The sequence below is a fragment of the Danio aesculapii genome, chromosome 25 (genome assembly GCF_903798145.1).
Source record: "Danio aesculapii chromosome 25, fDanAes4.1, whole genome shotgun sequence".
Taxonomy (NCBI): domain Eukaryota; kingdom Metazoa; phylum Chordata; class Actinopteri; order Cypriniformes; family Danionidae; genus Danio; species Danio aesculapii.
In genome coordinates, this window is record NC_079459.1 from 33,933,936 (window position 1) to 33,952,787 (window position 18,852).

General features: G+C 34.6%; 1 protein-coding gene across 1 annotated transcript; it reads right to left on the minus strand.

The window, feature by feature from the left end:
- Positions 1 to 448: 448 nt before the first annotated feature.
- rab3il1 (RAB3A interacting protein (rabin3)-like 1) lies at positions 449 to 14,270 on the minus strand. The gene is made up of 9 exons (XM_056452091.1): positions 14,099 to 14,270; positions 12,442 to 12,537; positions 11,416 to 11,493; positions 9,647 to 9,865; positions 6,809 to 6,937; positions 6,630 to 6,736; positions 3,439 to 3,538; positions 3,290 to 3,356; positions 449 to 1,262 (listed from the first exon to the last, which is right to left on the minus strand). Exons 1-9 carry the CDS (start codon positions 14,180 to 14,182, stop codon positions 1,177 to 1,179), a joined length of 966 nt encoding a protein of 321 aa, XP_056308066.1. The 5' UTR covers positions 14,183 to 14,270; the 3' UTR covers positions 449 to 1,176.
- Between the last annotated feature and the right edge of the window lie 4,582 nt (positions 14,271 to 18,852).

The window sequence follows — 18,852 nt, forward strand, 5'->3', positions numbered from 1 at the left end:
CTCTTGCTGACACTGGACAACAGCTCATCAAACTGGGTTTGGCTCAGTCAGAGGCACCGCTGACAGCCTCCATCATCCAGGTATAGTTTCTGGAGGAGTTGATGAACTAACAGAGTTGGGTGCACCTCTAAAATCATGACCTAGTGGACTCAGACATGGCGCCGAATGAATCTACACTGTTTTTCAGCATTTCTAAAGCACAAAAAGCACAGCTACTATCTCAGTAAAATCCATGTTAGCCATTTAGCAACAAAGCTCGAGTCACTGGGCAGACAGAAGCCCCGCCCATGACGCAATTCTGCATTTTGTAGTGAATTTGATGTGCGAATGAAGAGAGTAAACTCAAAATGTTCACACGTCTATTTATGCGTGAATAGCGTGATTTTGGTGTGAACACAGCATTAGACATGGTGTAATTCACAAAAAAACAAGACCAATCACACATTCATATTCTGAACATGCTTTTAATAGGCTGAAAACACATAAGAAGCTTGTTTTAAACACAACGAGGCGTTTTAACTTGCGATAAATGGCACTAAAGTGATGGAGTTGAGTGTAGACCTCATATAAAATATCCATCGCAGCCCAGATCTTCTGTAAACACTGTATCTGTGCTGTCAGACAGCGACTGTCAATCATGCAATAGCTATTATCTACTGTATACAAGTGAAATGCATCATGGGACAACCCCATCAATTGTGCCTCTGATAGATTATATGATCATCCATATTATACGTGACGTCAGTAACAGACCGAGCCTCTTTAATTGAGGCTTGCATGGAGAAGATTGTAAACCTTTAACTGAGGCACAAAGCATGCTGGGACAGAAAGCAGCGTAGTGTCTAGTTTTTTTTTTTATTGTGTAATATTGCATTCTAATTCCAGATCTGATACTATTAAACGTTTATATGTTGTTATTAAAATGCTTGATGAACTTTTTTTATTTTGGTTTTGTAATATTCGCTAAATATACAACACAATGATTTTATTTTTCCAGAATTTCTTAAAAACTGGAGGACAAATATTATGAATATGAGGGTTCAAGTGTTGTAATATTTAATATGGAAATATTAAATATACACAAAATACGGAAAACTGCTCATTTACGGATAAAATATTAGGCTAACTCTTAGCACAGCATCATGGGAGTGTGTGATGATGATGGTGGTGTGCGTTTTAGCTCTGCTCGCTGTGGAAAAAGCCAAGTTTAGCCACACTCATCTCTCTCCGCAGACGCATCACTTCCCAGAACATCTGCTGAACTACAAACACACAAGAAAACGCAAAACACACACCATTAGCATCTCTCCTGACATGCTTTATTAGGATTAGTGGTATATTCTTATTTTTATTTAGTTATGCATTTTACTTAATCGAATGAATAATTATGAAATATTAATCTCCTTTATAAATTACTCAGTCTTAAACTTATTCACAAAATACTAAATATGTTAGATAAATAACAAGTGAATAAGTATATTAATAATAAATTAAGTTGTTTGCTGACTGTTCACAAAATATTACATTTATGCAATATTAATGATAATGTAAAATAGCAAAAAATACATAGGTATTGTGTATATATATACAGCTGAACTCAGAATTATTCACCCTCCTGTCCATTTTTATTCTTTTTAAAATATTTCCCAAATGATGTTTAACAGATTCAGGAAATTTTCACAGTATTTCATATAATATTTTTTCTTCTGGAGAAAGTCTGATTTGTTTTATTTCGGCTAGAATAAAAGCAGTTTTTAATATTTTATAAACCATTTTAAAGTCAATATTATTAGCCCCCTTAAGCAATATATGTTTTGGATAGTCTACAGAACAAATCATCATTATACAATAACTTGTCTGATTACCCTAACTTTACCCTAATGAACCTAGTGAAGCCTTTAAATGTCACTAAGCTGAATACTAGTATCTTGAAGAATATCTAGTCTAATATTATTTACTGTCATCATGTCAAAGATAAAAGAAATCAGTTATTAGAGATGAGTTATTAAAACTATTATGATTAAAAAAACGTGCTGAAAAAAAATCTTTTTTCTTCTAAAATGAGCATTTTTCTCAGACTCTTGAGCGTAGGCTCAGTAAGTTTACTTTTATAAGGATGAATACGTTTTTGTCATTAGCTTTAAAGTGAAATAACTGAAGACAAATGTAGAAGCCTTAAAAAAATGATCATTTTAGGAGAAAATTTCAGACGGCATTTAGAGGCTTATTCATCTGAACTCTTCAAATATAGATGGGGCTAATAATTCTGACTTCAACTGTGTGTATGTGTGTGTGTGTGTGTGCGTGTGTATATATATACACATATACACACACATACACACACACACACACACACACACACACACACACACATATATATATACGCATACACACACACACAAATACACCTACAAATATAGGAGTCTGTAACCCTAAATCATTGTTTTCATTAAACTTCTAGTCTGAAATCGATTAACAAAATAACGTCTTCAAATAAACGATACAATAATAAATGTTAAAAATAAAGAAAAAATTTCTTTATTTTTATTATTTTATTATCAGTATTTTTATTATCAGAAACATTAATACATGAAATTTGATAAAATAAGAGATCTATACAATCTGAAAATAAGACAATTATACTCTATTATTTGAAACTTGATTTAAGGTTTTATATGCTACGTATATCCAAACTGACAAATATTTGATTTGTGATTTAATTAATTAAATTTTCATTTGTTGGATAAACAGTTGAAGTCTGCAATTGTTAGCTCCCCTGTATATTTCTTTCCCCAATTTCTGTTTAATGGAGAGAAGATTTTTACAACACATTTCTAAACATAATAGTTTTAATAACTCATTTCTAATAACTGATTTATTGTATGTGTGTGTATATATATATAGTTTTATGCACATAATATTAGCCTAGATATTTTTCAAGATACTAGTATTCAGCTTAAAGTGACATTTAAAGGCTTAACTAGGCAAGTCATTGTATAACAGTGGTTTGTTCTGTAGACAATCAGAAACAAATCTTGCTTAAGGGGGCTAATAATATTGGCGTTAAAATGCTATTAAAAAAATTAAAAGCTTCTTTTATTCTAGCCGAAATAAAACAAATAAGACTTCCTCCAGAAGAAAAAATATTATAGGAAATACTGTGAAAAATTCCTGAATCTGGTAAACATCATTTGGGAAATACTTGCAAATACTAACAAAATGAACAGTAGGGCGAATAACTTTGACTTCAGCTGTATATCATTTAAATAGCCAAAGTGAGGAGACTCACCCTCCTGCCTGACGAGGCCTTGCTGGATGTACCTGATGTACGTGAAAAAATTACACACAGCAGTGATCTGTGAGAAAAAACACTGATGTTTATTAGCTGACCCTCAAATAAACTGAATATTAAAGCAGCGATGAAGACGAGAGACTCACTCGAGCTCTGCTGGATGGAGAAATATAATAATAATTCTCTTTATCTCCCAGTTTAATGCGGTGTCTGCAGGGGCGGGACAATCCACTCAGCGCACACTTACTGATCAGACACAAGAGAACAACACTGGTCAACAGAGCTGTCAATCAAACCACAGAGCACTCTCAACAGCCAATCAGATTCAAGCACGCTCAGGCAAAACAAACACTTAAAACCTGCTCTTAACTCTCATCTGTTTCAATACAAACACGTTAAAAGCGGAAAGCTGAGGACGGAAAATATGAATTAAAAACTACAAATATTATTTACAATAAGGTGTTAATGATGATGATTTAATTAACAAGAATAATCAGTAAACAGTTTTTTTTACATTTACATGACGTTTTATTAAAGTTGTAAAATAAAAAATTTATAATAATAATAATAAATAAATAAATAAATAAATAAAAACAATTATCCTTTTACATTTTGACATTTTATTTAATTTGACATTTTTATCTTTACTTTCATATATTATTATTCATGTAATTATTTTCGCAAAAATGTAACAAACTATTAAATTTGATTTTAATTTCTACATTATTTTATTAAATTTAAATATAATTTAAAAATATTTAAATATTAAATATATTTAATATATAATTAAAAAATATTGATTTAATATATTTAAATTTTTAATAAATGTGTTTAGCATGCATTTTAATAAATAAAAATACTAATTAACAATAAATAAATAAACAATTATCTATTTTTACATAGTTTTATTTAATTTTACTTTTTTTAATCTTTACTTTTACATCTTAATCGTGTATTTATTTTTGCAAAAATTTAACACTTAAACAAGCTATTAAATATTTTAATTTGTACATTATTTTATTTAAATATATTAATTTAATATAATATATATAATAAACATGTATTAAATGTGTTTAGCATGCATTTAAATAAAATAAATTAAAAAAATAAATAAAATATATACTTTACATGAAGGTATTTATATATTAATCATGTACTTTTGCAAAAATGCAACAAATAAACTATTAATTATATTTTAATTTGTACATTATTTTATTACATTTAAATGTATTTATTTATTATATTTAAACATTTAGCATGCATTTAAATAAATAAATAAAATAAGGAATAATAATAGTTTAATTGATAAATAACAATTATCCTTTTAAACATTTTGACATTTTAATTTGACATTTTTTATATTAACTTTTTTATGTTAACTTAATATTAATCGTATTTATTTTTGCAAAAATGTAACAAACAATTAAATATTATTTTAATTTGTACATTATTTTATTACATTTAAATATATTTAATATAATATATATTAAACATATATTAAATGTGTTTAGCATGCATTTAAAGAAAATAAACACATTAAAATAAATAAATAAATAAATAAATATGTAAATGACTAAATAAATAAATATATAAAAATAAATTAATAAATAAATAAATATTTAGTCAGACAGGAACTGACAGTATAATGTGTTAGTTTGTGTAAACAGTATTTTATGCCCATTTGCTTTTATGAATGACTTACGTTTCTATTGGTGTCCAGCAACCGCTGCGAAAAAACACCAAATCAACAGAAATTAAAGAAAGATGCAAGTCTGATTAAAACATCATCAACCGCTTGATTTATGAAAAGCAGAAAATGTGCCTGTGGGTTTATGTTTATATAGTCTTAAGATATAAAACAGTTCAGTAATATACACTCATTGGCCACTTTATTAGGTACACCTAACCAGTACCGGGTTGCACCCACTTTGCCTTTAGAACTGCCTTAATCCTTCATGGCAGAGATTCAACAAGATACTGGAAATATTCCTCAGAGATTTTGCTCCATATTGACATGAAAGCATCACACAGTTGCAGAGATGATTCGCACTTTATGACATGGTGCATTATCCTGCTGGAAGTACAATATCCATCAGAAGATGGGTACACTGTGGTCATAAAGGGATGGATATGGTCAGCAACAATACTCAGGTAGGGTGTGGTGTTGACACGATGCTCAATTGGTACTAATGGGCCCAAAGTGTGCCAAGGTTATACCACAACCAGCAGCCTGAACTATTGATCCATGGATCAATGCTTTCATGTTGTGACGCCAAATTCTGACCCGACCATCTGAACGTGGCAGCAGAAATGGAGACTCATCAGACCAGGCAACGTTTCTCCAATCTTCTATTGTCCAATTTTGGTGAGCCTGTGTGAATTGTAGCCTCAGTTACCTGATATCTGCTGACAGGAGTGGCACCCGGTGTGGTCTTCTGCTGCTGTAGCCCATCTGCCTCAAGGTTGGATGTGTTGTGTGTTCAGAGATGCTCTTCTGCAGACCTCGGTTGTAACGAGTGCTTAATTGAGTTACTGTTGCCTTTCTATCAGCTGAAACCAGTCTGGCCATTCTCCTCTGGCATCAACAAGGCATTTGCATCGATAGAACTGCCGCTCACTGGATATTTCCTCTTTGTCGGACCATTCTCTGTAAACCCTAGAGATGGTTGTGCGTGAAAATCCTAGTAGATAAGCAGTTTCTGAAATACTCAGACCACCCGGTCTGGCACCAACAACCATGCCACGTTCAAAGTCACTTAAATACCCTTTCATCCTCATTCTGATGCTCGGTTTGAACTGCAGCAGATCGTCTTGACCATGTCTACATGCCTAAATGCATTAAATTGCTGCCATGGGATTGGCTGATTAGAAATTTGCGTTAACGAACAGTTTGACAGGCATACCTAATAAAGTGGCCAGTGAGTGTATGTATCACACAAGTGTTGTTTATCTGAATATCAGCACAATATCACAAAATTAAGACGAGAAATGAGAAGTTAATGTGGTGTGTGTTACATTTTAGACACAATATTGTACATTTTTTCTTGTTTTGCTAATAAAAATATTTCCAAACAAACATTTGTGCATCTAGACTGCAGTTTCTTTTCTGAATGAATGTTTTTTTAAAAGAATCATAAGTGAAGGATTCAATGATTCATTCTTAAAGATGTAATAAATTTGCTTAGCTTCTTAATGAATCAACTGTTTTGAAAGAATCATTTGAGTCATTCATAAAGAAAGTCAGTACCTTCATTCATAAATGAATCTGCTGTTTTGAACGAATCATTTGAGTCATTCATGAAGTTCATTCGGTTACTTTCGTCCATCTGTGACTTACTTTGTTCCTCCTTGAAGGATGTTTTTGTCAGTGGGCAGGGAGGATGTGATGACGGGCTCAATGGTCAGAGAGTTATTCTCCACACAGCGCTGGACCGACTGAGAGAGCTGGACGAGAGCAGAAACTGAGCGTCAGAGAAGCCTGTGATGAGACGTGAACGGATGTGAACACACACTGACCTCAGCGGAGGTGAAGGACAGACAGGGCCCGATGTCCTCTCTGTAGACACGACTGATGAATGCAGACGATCGCTCCAGATTCGGACACTCCTTCCAGGACAGAAACTCTGCAAACAGCACTGAGTCCAGCTGGACAACACACACATTATTAATACTCAGTCTAGATTAATCTAAGCATTATTTATATTCATAAAGATGGACAGTTGCTTGCTTTGTAAATGAATCAGCTGTTTTGAATGAATCATTTGAGTTTGATTCAATGACTCATTCATAAAAGTTAGCTGCTTTGTTTCTAAATGAATCAGCCGTTTTGAATGAATCGTTTGAATTTATGATTCAGTGACTCATTCGTGAAGACAGCTAGTTGCTTTGTTTCTAAATGAATCAGTTCTTTTGAAGGAGTCATTAGAGTTTATGATTCTATGACTCATTCATTAAAACAGCCAGCTGCTTTGTTTCTAAATTAATTCGCTGTTTTAACTGAATCCTTTGAATTTATGATTAAATGTCCTATTCATAAAGGCAGTCACTTTCTTTGTTTCTAAATGAATCGGCTGTTTTGAAGGAGTCTTTTGAGTTTGATTCAATCAGGCAATTATAAAGACAGTCAGTTGCATTGTTTGTAAATGAATCAGCTGTTTTGAATGAATTATTTGAATTTATGATTCACTAACCCATTCATAAAGACATCCAGTCACTGTTTCTAAATGAATCAGCTGTTTTGAATGAATCGTTTGCATTTATGATTCAATAACTCACTCAAAAAAAAAACAGTCAGCTACTTTGTTTCTAAATGAATCAGCTATTTTGAGTCTTTTGAATTTGATTCAAGCACTTAATTATAAAGACAGTCAGCTGCTTTGTTTCCAAATGAATCCTTTGTTTTGAACTATGTTTTGATTAATAATTTAATGATCCATTCATAAAGAGAATCAATTACTTCGAATGAATCATTTGAGTTTATGATTCAATCAACACACAGTTTATGATTCATAAAGACAGTCAGTCGCTTTGTTTCTAAATGAATCAGCTGTTTTGAATGAATCATTTGAATTTATGATTCACTGACTCATTCGTAAAGACAACCAGTTGCTTTTTGCTAAATGAATCGGCTGTTTTGAATGAATCATTTGAATTTCTGATTCACTGACTCATTCGTAAAGACAGCCAGTTGCTTTTTTCTAAATGAATCAGCTGTTTTGAATGAATCATTTAAGTCATTCATAAAGGCAGTCATTTGCTCCACAGTTTAGATATTCCTTCCTAAAAAGCAATTTCTCAATGTAAATAGTTTTAATGCATCTTATTTTTTCCAGCATATTTTTGGAACTATTGGTACCCTGTTGCCATGGAGACCTGCCAAGCAGTTACCTGGCAACAGGAAGCCCCTGGCAGCAGAGGTCAGACAGGTCAGGAATCAGACACACAGTGTGAGAGAGAGGAAGACAGGAGCTGCAGACATCAGAGAAACACAGAGCAGGAAAAAAAAGAAGAAGAACAGCAAGAAAACACTGATCACACTGTCATTACACAGGTAAACATCAAAACCAGTCTCTGAGTCACTGTATTCATCTGAGTCATTCATAAAGACAATTCAACTACTTCATAAATGAATCCTTTGTTTTGAACTATTTGTTTTGATTAATAAATTAATTATCCACTCATAAAGGGAATCAATTGCTTTGTTTCCAAATGAACCAGCTGTTTTGAGTGAATCATTTGAGTTTAATATTCACTGACCCATCTATAAAGACAGCCAGTTGCTTTGTTTCTAAATGAATCGGCTGTTTTGAATGAATCATTTGAGTTTATCGTTCAATTACCCATTCATAAAGACAGCCAGTTGCTTTGTGTCTAAATGAATCAGCTGTTTTGAATGAATCATTTAAGTTTATCGTTCATTTACCCATTCATAAAGACAGCCAGTTGCTTTGTTTCTAAATGACTCAGCTGTTTTGAATGAATCATTTGAGTTTATCGTTCATTTACCCATTCATAAAGACAGCCAGTTGCTTTGTTTCTAAATGAATCAGCTGTTTTGAATGAATCATTTGAGTTTATCGTTCAATTGCCCATTCATAAAGACAGCCAGTTGCTTTGTGTCTAAATGACTCAGCTGTTTTGAATGAATCATTTGAGTTTATCGTTCATTTACCCATTCATAAAGACAGCCAGTTGCTTTGTTTCTAAATCAATCAGCTGTTTTAAATGAATCATTTGAGTTTATCGTTCAATTACCCATTCATAAAGGCAGCCAGTTGCTTTGTTTCTAAATGAATCAGCTGTTTTGAATGAATCATTTCAGTTTATCGTTCAATTACCCATTCATAAAGGCAGCCAGTTGCTTTGTTTCTAAATGAATCAGCTGTTTTAAATGAATCATTTGAGTTTATCATTCAATTACCCATTCATAAAGACAGCCAGTTGCTTTGTTTCTGAATGAATCAGCTGTTTTGAATGAATGATTTGAGTTTATCGTTCAATTACCCATCCATAAAGACAGGCACTTGCTTTGCTTCTAAATGAATCAGCCATTTTGAATGAATCATTTGAGCGATTCACAAAAAACAGGCACTAGATTGATCTTTTGTTTTGAACAAATTGTTTTAATGATTGATTCAATGATCCGTTCATGAAGATAGTCAATTGCTTTATTTCTAAATGTAGCTGTGGCATAACAGAAATCATTCAGTGTAGTGATATGAAGCAGCCAAAACCTACTTCAGCTGTGCATTTATCTGAAAACAACAGCACGCCATAGATTGTTCATTGGCCAATCAGAATTAAGCATTCAGAATTTTTTTTTTCACTCAGCTACAGTCATGAGTGTATGTGTACCTCTCTGTCGTGGTGGTCTGGGTCTTTCTCAGGGTTTGCGGGCTCCGTCTGCAGGGCTCCGCTGGCGCTCTTGTTGCGCGTGTGTCCAAAGGGTCGAGATGAGGCCCGACTGGAGCCCGGCGACAGCAGCTGCGGGTGGAGCTGGCGGTTCGGGGATGAGGGTGTAGAGGTTAACACCAGGGTCTTCAAAGCACTGACCTCCGCCTGCAGGACGTCGATCTAACACGACAGACAGGTTCAGATTTTAGAGATGCAGTACCCAGAGTAGCAAAGTCCACTAAAGGAGGTCGAGCATTTTCATATATGGCTCCTAAACTCTGGAATAACCTTCCTGATAACGTCTCTCTTAGTTCAAAACTAGATTAGAGACATATCTTTTTAGTAAACTAAAATCTTAGTTAACTGTGTTTATACACTCACCGGCCACTTTATTAGGTACACCTGTCCAACTGCTCGTTAACGCAAATTTCCAATCAGCCAATCACATGGCAGCAACACAATGCATTTAGGCATGTAGACATGGTCAAGACGATCTGCTGCAGTTCAAACCGAGCATCAGAATGGGGAAGAAAGGGGATTTAAGTGACTTTAAACGAGGCATGGTTGTTGGTGCCAGACGGGCTGGTCTGAGTATTTCAGAAACTGCTGATCTACTGGGATTTTCACGCACAACCATCTCTAGGGTTTACAGAGAATGGTCTGAAAAAGAGAATATATCCAGTGAGCACAAGTTCTGTGGACGCAAATGCCTTGTTGATGCCAGAGGTCAGAGGAGAATGGCCAGACTGGTTCCAGCTGATAGAAAGGTAACAGTAACTCAAATAAGCACTCGTTACAACCGAGGTCTGCAGAAGAGCATCTCTGAACACACAACACGTCCAACCTTGAGGCCGATGGGCTACAGCAGCAGAAGACCACACCGGGTGCCACTCCTGTCAGCTAAGAACAGGAAACTGAGGCTACAATTCACACAGGCTCAGCAAAACTGGACAATGGAAGATTGGAGAAACGTTGCCTGGTCTGATGAGTCTCCATTTCTGCTGCCACATTCAGATGGTCGGGTCAGAATTTGGCGTCAACAACATGAAAGCATGGATCCATCCTGCCTTGCATCAACGGTTCAGGCTGGTGGTGGTGGTGTAATGGTGTGGGGGGTATTTTCTTGGCACACTTTGGGCCCATTAGTACCAATTGAGCATTGTGTCAACGCCACAGCCTACCTGAGTATTGTTGCTGACCATCCCTTTATGACCACAGTGTCTCCATCTTCTGATGGCTACTTCCAGCAGGATAACACACCTCAGACTGGTTTCCTGAACATGACAATGAGTTCACTGTACTCAAATGGCCTCCACAGTCACCAGAGCTCAATCCAATAGAGCACCTTTGGGATGTGGTGGAACGGGAGATTCGCATCATGGATGTGCAGCCGACAAATCGGCAGCAACTGTGTGATGCTATCATGTCAATATGGACCAGAAGTGCCTTAAATATTCCTCAGAGATTTTGAAGGCAAAATAGGGTCCAACCCGGTACTAGTAAGGCGTACCTAATAAAGTGGCCGGTGAGTGTATATATAACTTTAACTGATAAAGTCATTATAAATTAGTTAATTAAAGTTATAGTAACTAATAAGCATAACTTTTCTGATTTTGATTGTAATGTAATAATGTGCACCTTTTGTAAAGCTGCTTTGAAACACTAATAATTGTGAAAAGCGCTATAGAAATAAGCTTGAATTGAATAGAGATGTTCAGAGCGAGAAGCACCTTTCCCTGCGCCTCCTTCAGCTGTTTCTCAGCCGCTGCCTGCTTCACGTTGGCCTCTCGAACCATCTTATGAGCCTCCTAGAAAAGAAAGATAAACACACACACAGGTCTGTGACATTATTAAAGGTCGGTTATCTAGATGCAAATATCAGCATGTTAGTTATAAGGATATTTATAATCTAGTGTGCACCAGAACAATAACAAAATTCTAATTTAGAAGATATAAACATCCAAAGCTTGTAGTTTGGCATTTCCACCTAAATGGATCAACGTTTTTTTTCATGTCACCTCATATTTCAGTTTCTAATCAAATCTTCTGGCCAATCAGATCCTCTCTAGTATCTGGCAAGCCCCACCCCCTTCTTCTCACTTGCTTTTCATTTGATGCGCTTGAGCTCAACCACTCTCACTGGCAGAGCTGTGAGAAAAACAAAACGCTATTGGCTGTTTTAATAAATGGGTGGAGCTTCTCTATGTCCTGCCCTCTCATCATATATTTTAGTTGAGATTACGTCAAACACTGAATAAAAATGCACATTTCAAAGCATTTCACGGGACATTTAAAGGGACAGTTCACCCAAAAACTCTTCTGTTGAATACAAAGGAAGATAGTCTGAAGAATGCTGGGAAAAAGCAGCCATTAACATCCACAGTAAGAACAAAATAAATACTTTGGTAGTGTTTTTTTTCCAGCATACTTCAATATATCTTCCTTTGTGTTCAACAGGGGAAAGACGCTCAGTTTCAGAAGGACGAGTAAATGAATAGTAAATGAATAATGACAATTTTTATTTTTGGGTGAACTGTCCCTTTAATTGCGCTTTTGAGAAGTGACCATTTTTTTTTTGTTTTTCTTTTATGATCTGAGCAAATATGAATGCAAAATATGTATTTGTGGTGCTCTCCTATTTACTACTCTCGAACTATAATGACTTCTGCTGCCGAGAAACCTGTAAATTAATCAGTGGTCTTCTCTGTTCAGCGTCAATCTACTGTCGGTGATGATGTCACGTTAGCCCCGCCCACCTCAAACAGACTGGCAGTCAGTTCCTCCAGCTCCAGCTCCAGTTGATTCCTGACATGAGACAGTCTTTCACACTCTTCATCCTTCAGCTTCAGCTCCTGAAAACACAGAATGCAGTGTGTAAAATTAAACTTAAACGCTCTTCTGAAATGCGTTCTTTCATGCATGACAGAGCGGGGCAAACAGAAAAGCTTCTCCCCCTTTTAAAGTATCCAATATTTTTAATACATTATTAATGATGCTAATTATTTTGGATTGTAGATAAATGCAGATTATTATTATTTTATAATTGTATTTTATAAAATAGTTATATTTCAATATACAGAGCCTATATTCATATCCAATTGTGTTTTGTTTATATCAAGTATGGTTTGACAAAGCCCCGCCCCATTTTTTAATATATTCAAAACATTCTGATTCAGATATACGCCCACTGAATGCTGTAGGTGTGTCCCAAATCGCACACTTATGCACTATTTTACACCGTTTTGTAGTAGAAATAGTGTAAGTAGTGCATTAATGCATCACGGTGGCTCAGTGGTTAGCACTCTGGCCTCACGGCAAGAAGGTCGTGGGTTCGAGTCCCGACTAGGCCAGTTGGCATTTCTGTCTGGAGTTTGCATGTCCTCCCCGTGTTGGCGTGGGTTTCCTCCGGGTGCTCCGCTTTCCCCCACAGTCCAACCACATGCGCTATAGGTGAATTTTATAAACTAAATTGGTTGTAGTGTATGAGTGTGTTTGTAAATGAGTGTGTATGGATGTTTCTAAGTACTTGGTTGCTGCTGGAAGGGCATCCGCTGTGTAAAATATATGCTGAATAAGTTGGTGGTTCATTCCGCTGTGGTGACCCCTAATGAATAAAGGGAACTAAGCCAAAGGAAAATGAATGAATGAATGAATGAATGAATATCCTAGAAAAAAAGAGCAACCAATAGTAAACAAGGCAAGCGTAATGGAGACAGCTGATTGGTCACGTGGGTGTAATGTTTTTTTTAATATGTTTTTTTTTTTTTTGGGGGGGGGGGGGGGGGGGGGGGGGGGGGTTCACCTTTATTCGTTAGGACAGTAGAAAGAATTGACAGGAAAGCATGAGGAGCAGCGAGAGGGGAAGGATTGGCATAGAACCGCAAGGCGGAATCGAACTCAGGTCGCCATGAGCACGCACTAACCACTTCACCACTGGCACTGACACGTGGGTGTAATGTTTGTTACTTCAGAGTTTATTCAGGGAAATACGTTTAGATTTCCTATTATTCGCATTAACACTTTTTCACAAGTCCAAAACTACTTTGAGGTTAAAAACATTTGTTAAACTTCATTTATGAGTTTTAGAAATAATAATAATAAAAATAAAATAACAAGAAGAGAGAGACTACATGCAAATAAGCTCACAAACTGGCCAAAACAGTGATTAAATGCACAGTACACATTACAAAAAATAATAATAATAAAATAAAAATGTTCATATAGCTTATTGTTGGGAGTTAGTCTGCATCAGATAACAAGTGTTCTCTAATATACTGTTTGAGAGGGTCCCGAGCTTTATAATCCTGATTGGAGACGTCTCTTAAAGGGACAGTTCACCCAGAAATTAACAGTTACTTACAAATAAAATATTGCAATGTCTTTTTTTTTCCAACGTCAAGAGCTGATGTCTACCTTCTGTGCTGCATCCAGCTGCTCTCGGAGGAACTCTGTGCCTTTCTCCTTGATCTCCAGAGAAGAGCTGCGCAGACGGGACATGTTGTACGCCTCTCGTCTGTCTGCTCCGGCCTCATCCGGGGGCTTTTTCTCCCTCTGACCCCCATCATCACCCCCCAATCTGGGGCTCGGCTCAGGCTCCAGGTCGACCAGCCTGAGGACACAAGATTTCATAGGTGAATTTAAAAAAGATTATAACTTTTGTCTAGTCCCTATCTATTTTTATTTATCTATTTATTTATTTTCTCTATGTCTTAAGGGTGTTTTTGTGTTCAACATGCATTACAATGTATTCATCTGGAAATTTATGGACTAATTGATGGACTAACATGTAAAAAAACAACACCGTTATGTATTTTATGCAATGTTCAATAAATTAAAAAAGTACAACACAGACATTAATTTAATTTTGACAATACACTGAAAAAAATTATTCGAAGATGATTCCTTGGATTTACTCAATTTTTTTACGTTAAGTGGTTGTAAACAATTTATTTGGGCTGAATTTAAACAAACTAATTAAGTTGAACATTGCTCAATTTAATTTGTTTGTTTAAATTCAACACAAATAAATTGTTTGCGACAGTTTTGCAAGCAACACTTTTTTCAGTGTATGTTGTTGTCTCAAAATGCTGGTAGTTCCTCACATGAACAAATACTATAGTCGTTTATATTCAATTCTATAGCGTTTTTGAACCATACTATAGAAAAGTGTATTATCCTGTTTATATTATAGTATTTACAACCATTGTTAATGAATATTACAGTATACTGGAGTATTTACTACAGTGAAACTGTTTACTAGGCATCATAATACCGCAAAACTGTAATATTTTTATCCAAGGTTATCATACCGTCAGAATCTTGACGGTATGATAACCTTGGATAAAAATATCGCAGTTTCACGGTATGGTGATTACTGCTGTAAAATAAGTTCTTTTAAATATCTGGGTAAACTAAACTATTTTTTCCCCTTTGAACACAATATATTTGAGAAACATGTATAATATTTTGGAGCAGTAAACATGCCAGGCTGAATAATTCAAATAAATCATTAACTTCTGCTGTCTTTATTAGTTATAAAACACAGATTTCTGTACAATTTAATATGACATCTTTGGATATCTTTTCTGCTGGAGATACTGTTGTCCTAAAAAAACAAACAAACAAACAAAAAAAATTTAAATAAAAAAATCTTACACATACCTTAGGAACAGTATAACAAAATATTTTGGTGGTTTTAAAACCTTGACCGCGGTATACCTTTAAAATGGTTATCATCCCATGCCTACTATATACCCAATAATATACCCTATAGCTAGGCCCACACAGAATCTGCAGGCAGAATTCAGCAGATTTCCACAGATTTTTAGCCCATCACTGAGTCTATTTATTTACTTATGTAAATCTGTCTCAATTTATTCCGTTTTTAAATTGATTTCAGTAATATTACTGACTAATATGAAATTGTTCATGTAATTTATTTACAATACAGTTCGTACAGTAATATTTTCTGTCTTGTAGTAGATATTATATGAGAGACCTTGTTTACCAAATAAGTGGATCTAATTGGATTTGCATTACAAACATTAAATAAAAGTTTAAAAAGGTATTATTGTTTTATTACATATATGAAGTTTTTAATATAAATCATTCCGCATCAACCAATTTCTACAAAATTCTCAGCAGAAATAGCAAAAAAATGTCAGCAGATTCTGTCTGGCCCTAGCTATAGCTATAGAAACAGTATTGGGTAATTTGTTTATGTTATTATAATTGTTGTGTTACTATAGTGTCTATAGAATTACCACAACAGCTCAAATCAAGTACTTTATAGTTCAAAAGCACTCTAGTGCTGACTGTAAATTACTATGGTATTTTTTCATGAAAGTTAATTTTATCATTCTGTAAAAAGAAAGATTCCAAAGTCTAAAAATGTTTTGCATACTATAAATGAGTTTTTTTTTTAAATAACAGAATTGACTATAAACATTCTGCACAACGTATAAACACATTTTTTAAGCTAATGTTTTGAGGACATTATTAAAGACCAGATAACTTTGATTGACGGTTTAATGACAGTGGAAGAGCCTTCAAGGATATAAAGAGTCTTACAAAAATACTAAAATGTTAAGAGAACTGGGATATTTAGGACCCTGGTTTTACGTGTTGCTATTTGATTTATTATTTATTATGGTTTATTATTTCCTCCTTCAATATATAGCAAATGAACAACTAAGTCACTAAATTAAACTAGAACTAAAATCAATAAATAACGCTAAATATCATTGGCTATTAAATATAGTTTCAAACAAATTGTAATATTATTTTGAAATATTTGCATAACTAATAACCACAAGACCTTTTAAAAGGTGAATCAGTCAGCCGACCAAATACAGATTCCCTTGTATAAGTTTAACAATTATTAAGAAAATATAACTACACAGACTTCTGTATATAATCTGACACAGCTGTGGATGAATTCATTAACGCGTTTGTGTCGATATACGATCATAATCAGCTGTCTGAACTGGTTTATGTAACTCTGCGCTCCGCGGTAGTGGTGGTATTTCCCGTGTGCGCTCCCCGCCCTGACCCTCACCGCGCCCGGCTACAAAACTCCCCGCGACCCGCGCTCCTTCGCTCCGTCCTGCTGACGTCAACAATAAAATAACGTGACAATGCAAGCAAGTAACAAACTTACAAACGTTTCAGATCCACTTCCCGAAATAAAAGAGTAGCAAAAGTTCCGATAAACCCCGCTGACGTTTCCCGGATCCGACGGAGCTCTGTGGCTGAAATGTAATCGTGATGAAATAAATCTCCTCAGTCCCGGATCCGAGTTACAAATCCGTGATGTTTTGTTTTGGACAGTTTTAACAGCGTTTTTTCCCCTCTGAGATTGAGCAGGAAAAGTGTCCAGATGTCAATCACAGGTCACATGACGCGGCGGAGGCATCCAGAAATCACGTGACGACGTGCCACAAACAATTAGTTCAGTGGAGCTATTCTGCTATCAGTGTGTCTCTTATGCAGTGTTGGGTTAAGTTACTTTTAAAAGTAATATAGTACAATCTTAAGTCACGTAAATAAAAGTAACTAAATGTGTTCTATGTTACTGTGTAAGGACAATAATGAGTAAGTATGTGCTTTGTTGTGTTTGCTTTTTTATTATTTATTTTATTGAAATAGTCTTAAGATTGTGATATATTTTATGCCTTTTATGTCATGTCATGTTATGTCATGTTATGTCATGTTGTGTTGCGTTATGTCATGTCATGCTGTTTTTTATGTCATGTTGTGTTTTGCTCCATTATATTATATCATGTAATGCAATTTTATTCTGTTTTATATGTCATGTCATGCTACAGTATGTTGTTATGTCATTTTATGCTGATTTTATATCATGTAATGTCATGTTATGTTATGTTGTGTTATATTGTTGTTATGTCATGTCATTCTGTTCATTATGTCGTCATGTAATATTGTTTGTTGCTGAATTATGTTGTTATGTCATGTAAAGTCATACAATTTTATTCTGCTTTCTATGTCATGTCATGCTATGTTGTTATGTCATTTTATGCTGGTATTTATAACATGTTATGTTGTGTTATAATGTTGCTTTGTCATGTCACTTTATGCTGTTCATGTCATGTAATATTGTTTGTTGCTGAATTATGTTGTTATGTCATGTAATGTCATGCAATTTTATTCTGTTTTCTGTCATGTCATGCTATGTTGTTATGTCATTTTATGCTGTTTTTATCATGTAATGTCATGTTGTGTTATATTGTTGTTATGTCATTTCATGCTGTTCATTATGTCGTCATGTAATATTGTTTGTTGCTGAAATGTGTTGTTATGTCATGTAATGTCATGCAATTTTATTCTGCTTTCTATGTCATGTCATGCTATGTTGTTATGTAATTTTATGCTGTTATTTATATCATGTTATGTCATGTTATGTTGTGTTATATTGTTGTTATGTCATGTCACTTTATGCTGTTCATGTCATGTAATATTGTTTGTTGTTGAATTATGTTGTTATGTCATTTAATGTCATCTTATGTTGTGTTATATTGTTATGTCATGTCATCATTTTATGCTGTTTTTTATGTCATGTCATGTTATGTTGTTATGTTGTGTTATATTGCTATGTCATGTCATCATTTTATGCTGTTTTTATGTCATGTCATGTTATGTTGTGTTATATTGTTATGTCATGTCATCATTTTATGCTGTTTTTTATGTCATGTCATGTTATGTTGTGTTATATTGCTATGTCATGTCATCATTTTATGCTGTTTTTATGTCATGTCATGTTATGTTGTGTAATATTGTTCTGTCAGGACGTCATTTTATGCTGTTGTTATGTCATGCCATGTAATGGGTTTTGCTGCATTATGTCATGTAATGTCATGTAATTTTATTCAGTTTTTTATGTCATGTCAAGCCATGGTATGTGATGTCATTTTATGCTGTTTTTTGTCATGTCAAGTAATGTCATCTTATGTTATGTTGTGTTATTGTTATGTCATGTCATGTCATTTTATGCTGCTTTTGACATGTCATGTAATGTCGTGCTATGTAATTTTGTGGTATATTGTTGTCATGTCATTTTATGCTTTTTTTATGTCATGTCATGCTATGCTGTTATGTTGTTATGTCATGTCATTTTATGCTGTTTTTATGTCATGTCATGTAATGTTGTG

Excerpts from the sequence above, each read along its gene's own strand:
- rab3il1 (XM_056452091.1), bottom strand. The coding sequence starts at position 14,182 with ATGTCCCGTCTGCGCAGCTCTTCTCTGGAGATCAAGGAGAAAGGCACA. Across the intron at positions 11,494-12,441 it reads TGACTGCCAGTCTGTTTGAG|GAGGCTCATAAGATGGTTCG; the intron begins GTGGGCGGGGCT and ends TTTCTTTTCTAG. Across the intron at positions 3,357-3,438 it reads CTCCATCCAGCAGAGCTCGA|ATCACTGCTGTGTGTAATTT; the intron begins GTGAGTCTCTCG and ends TTTTTCTCACAG.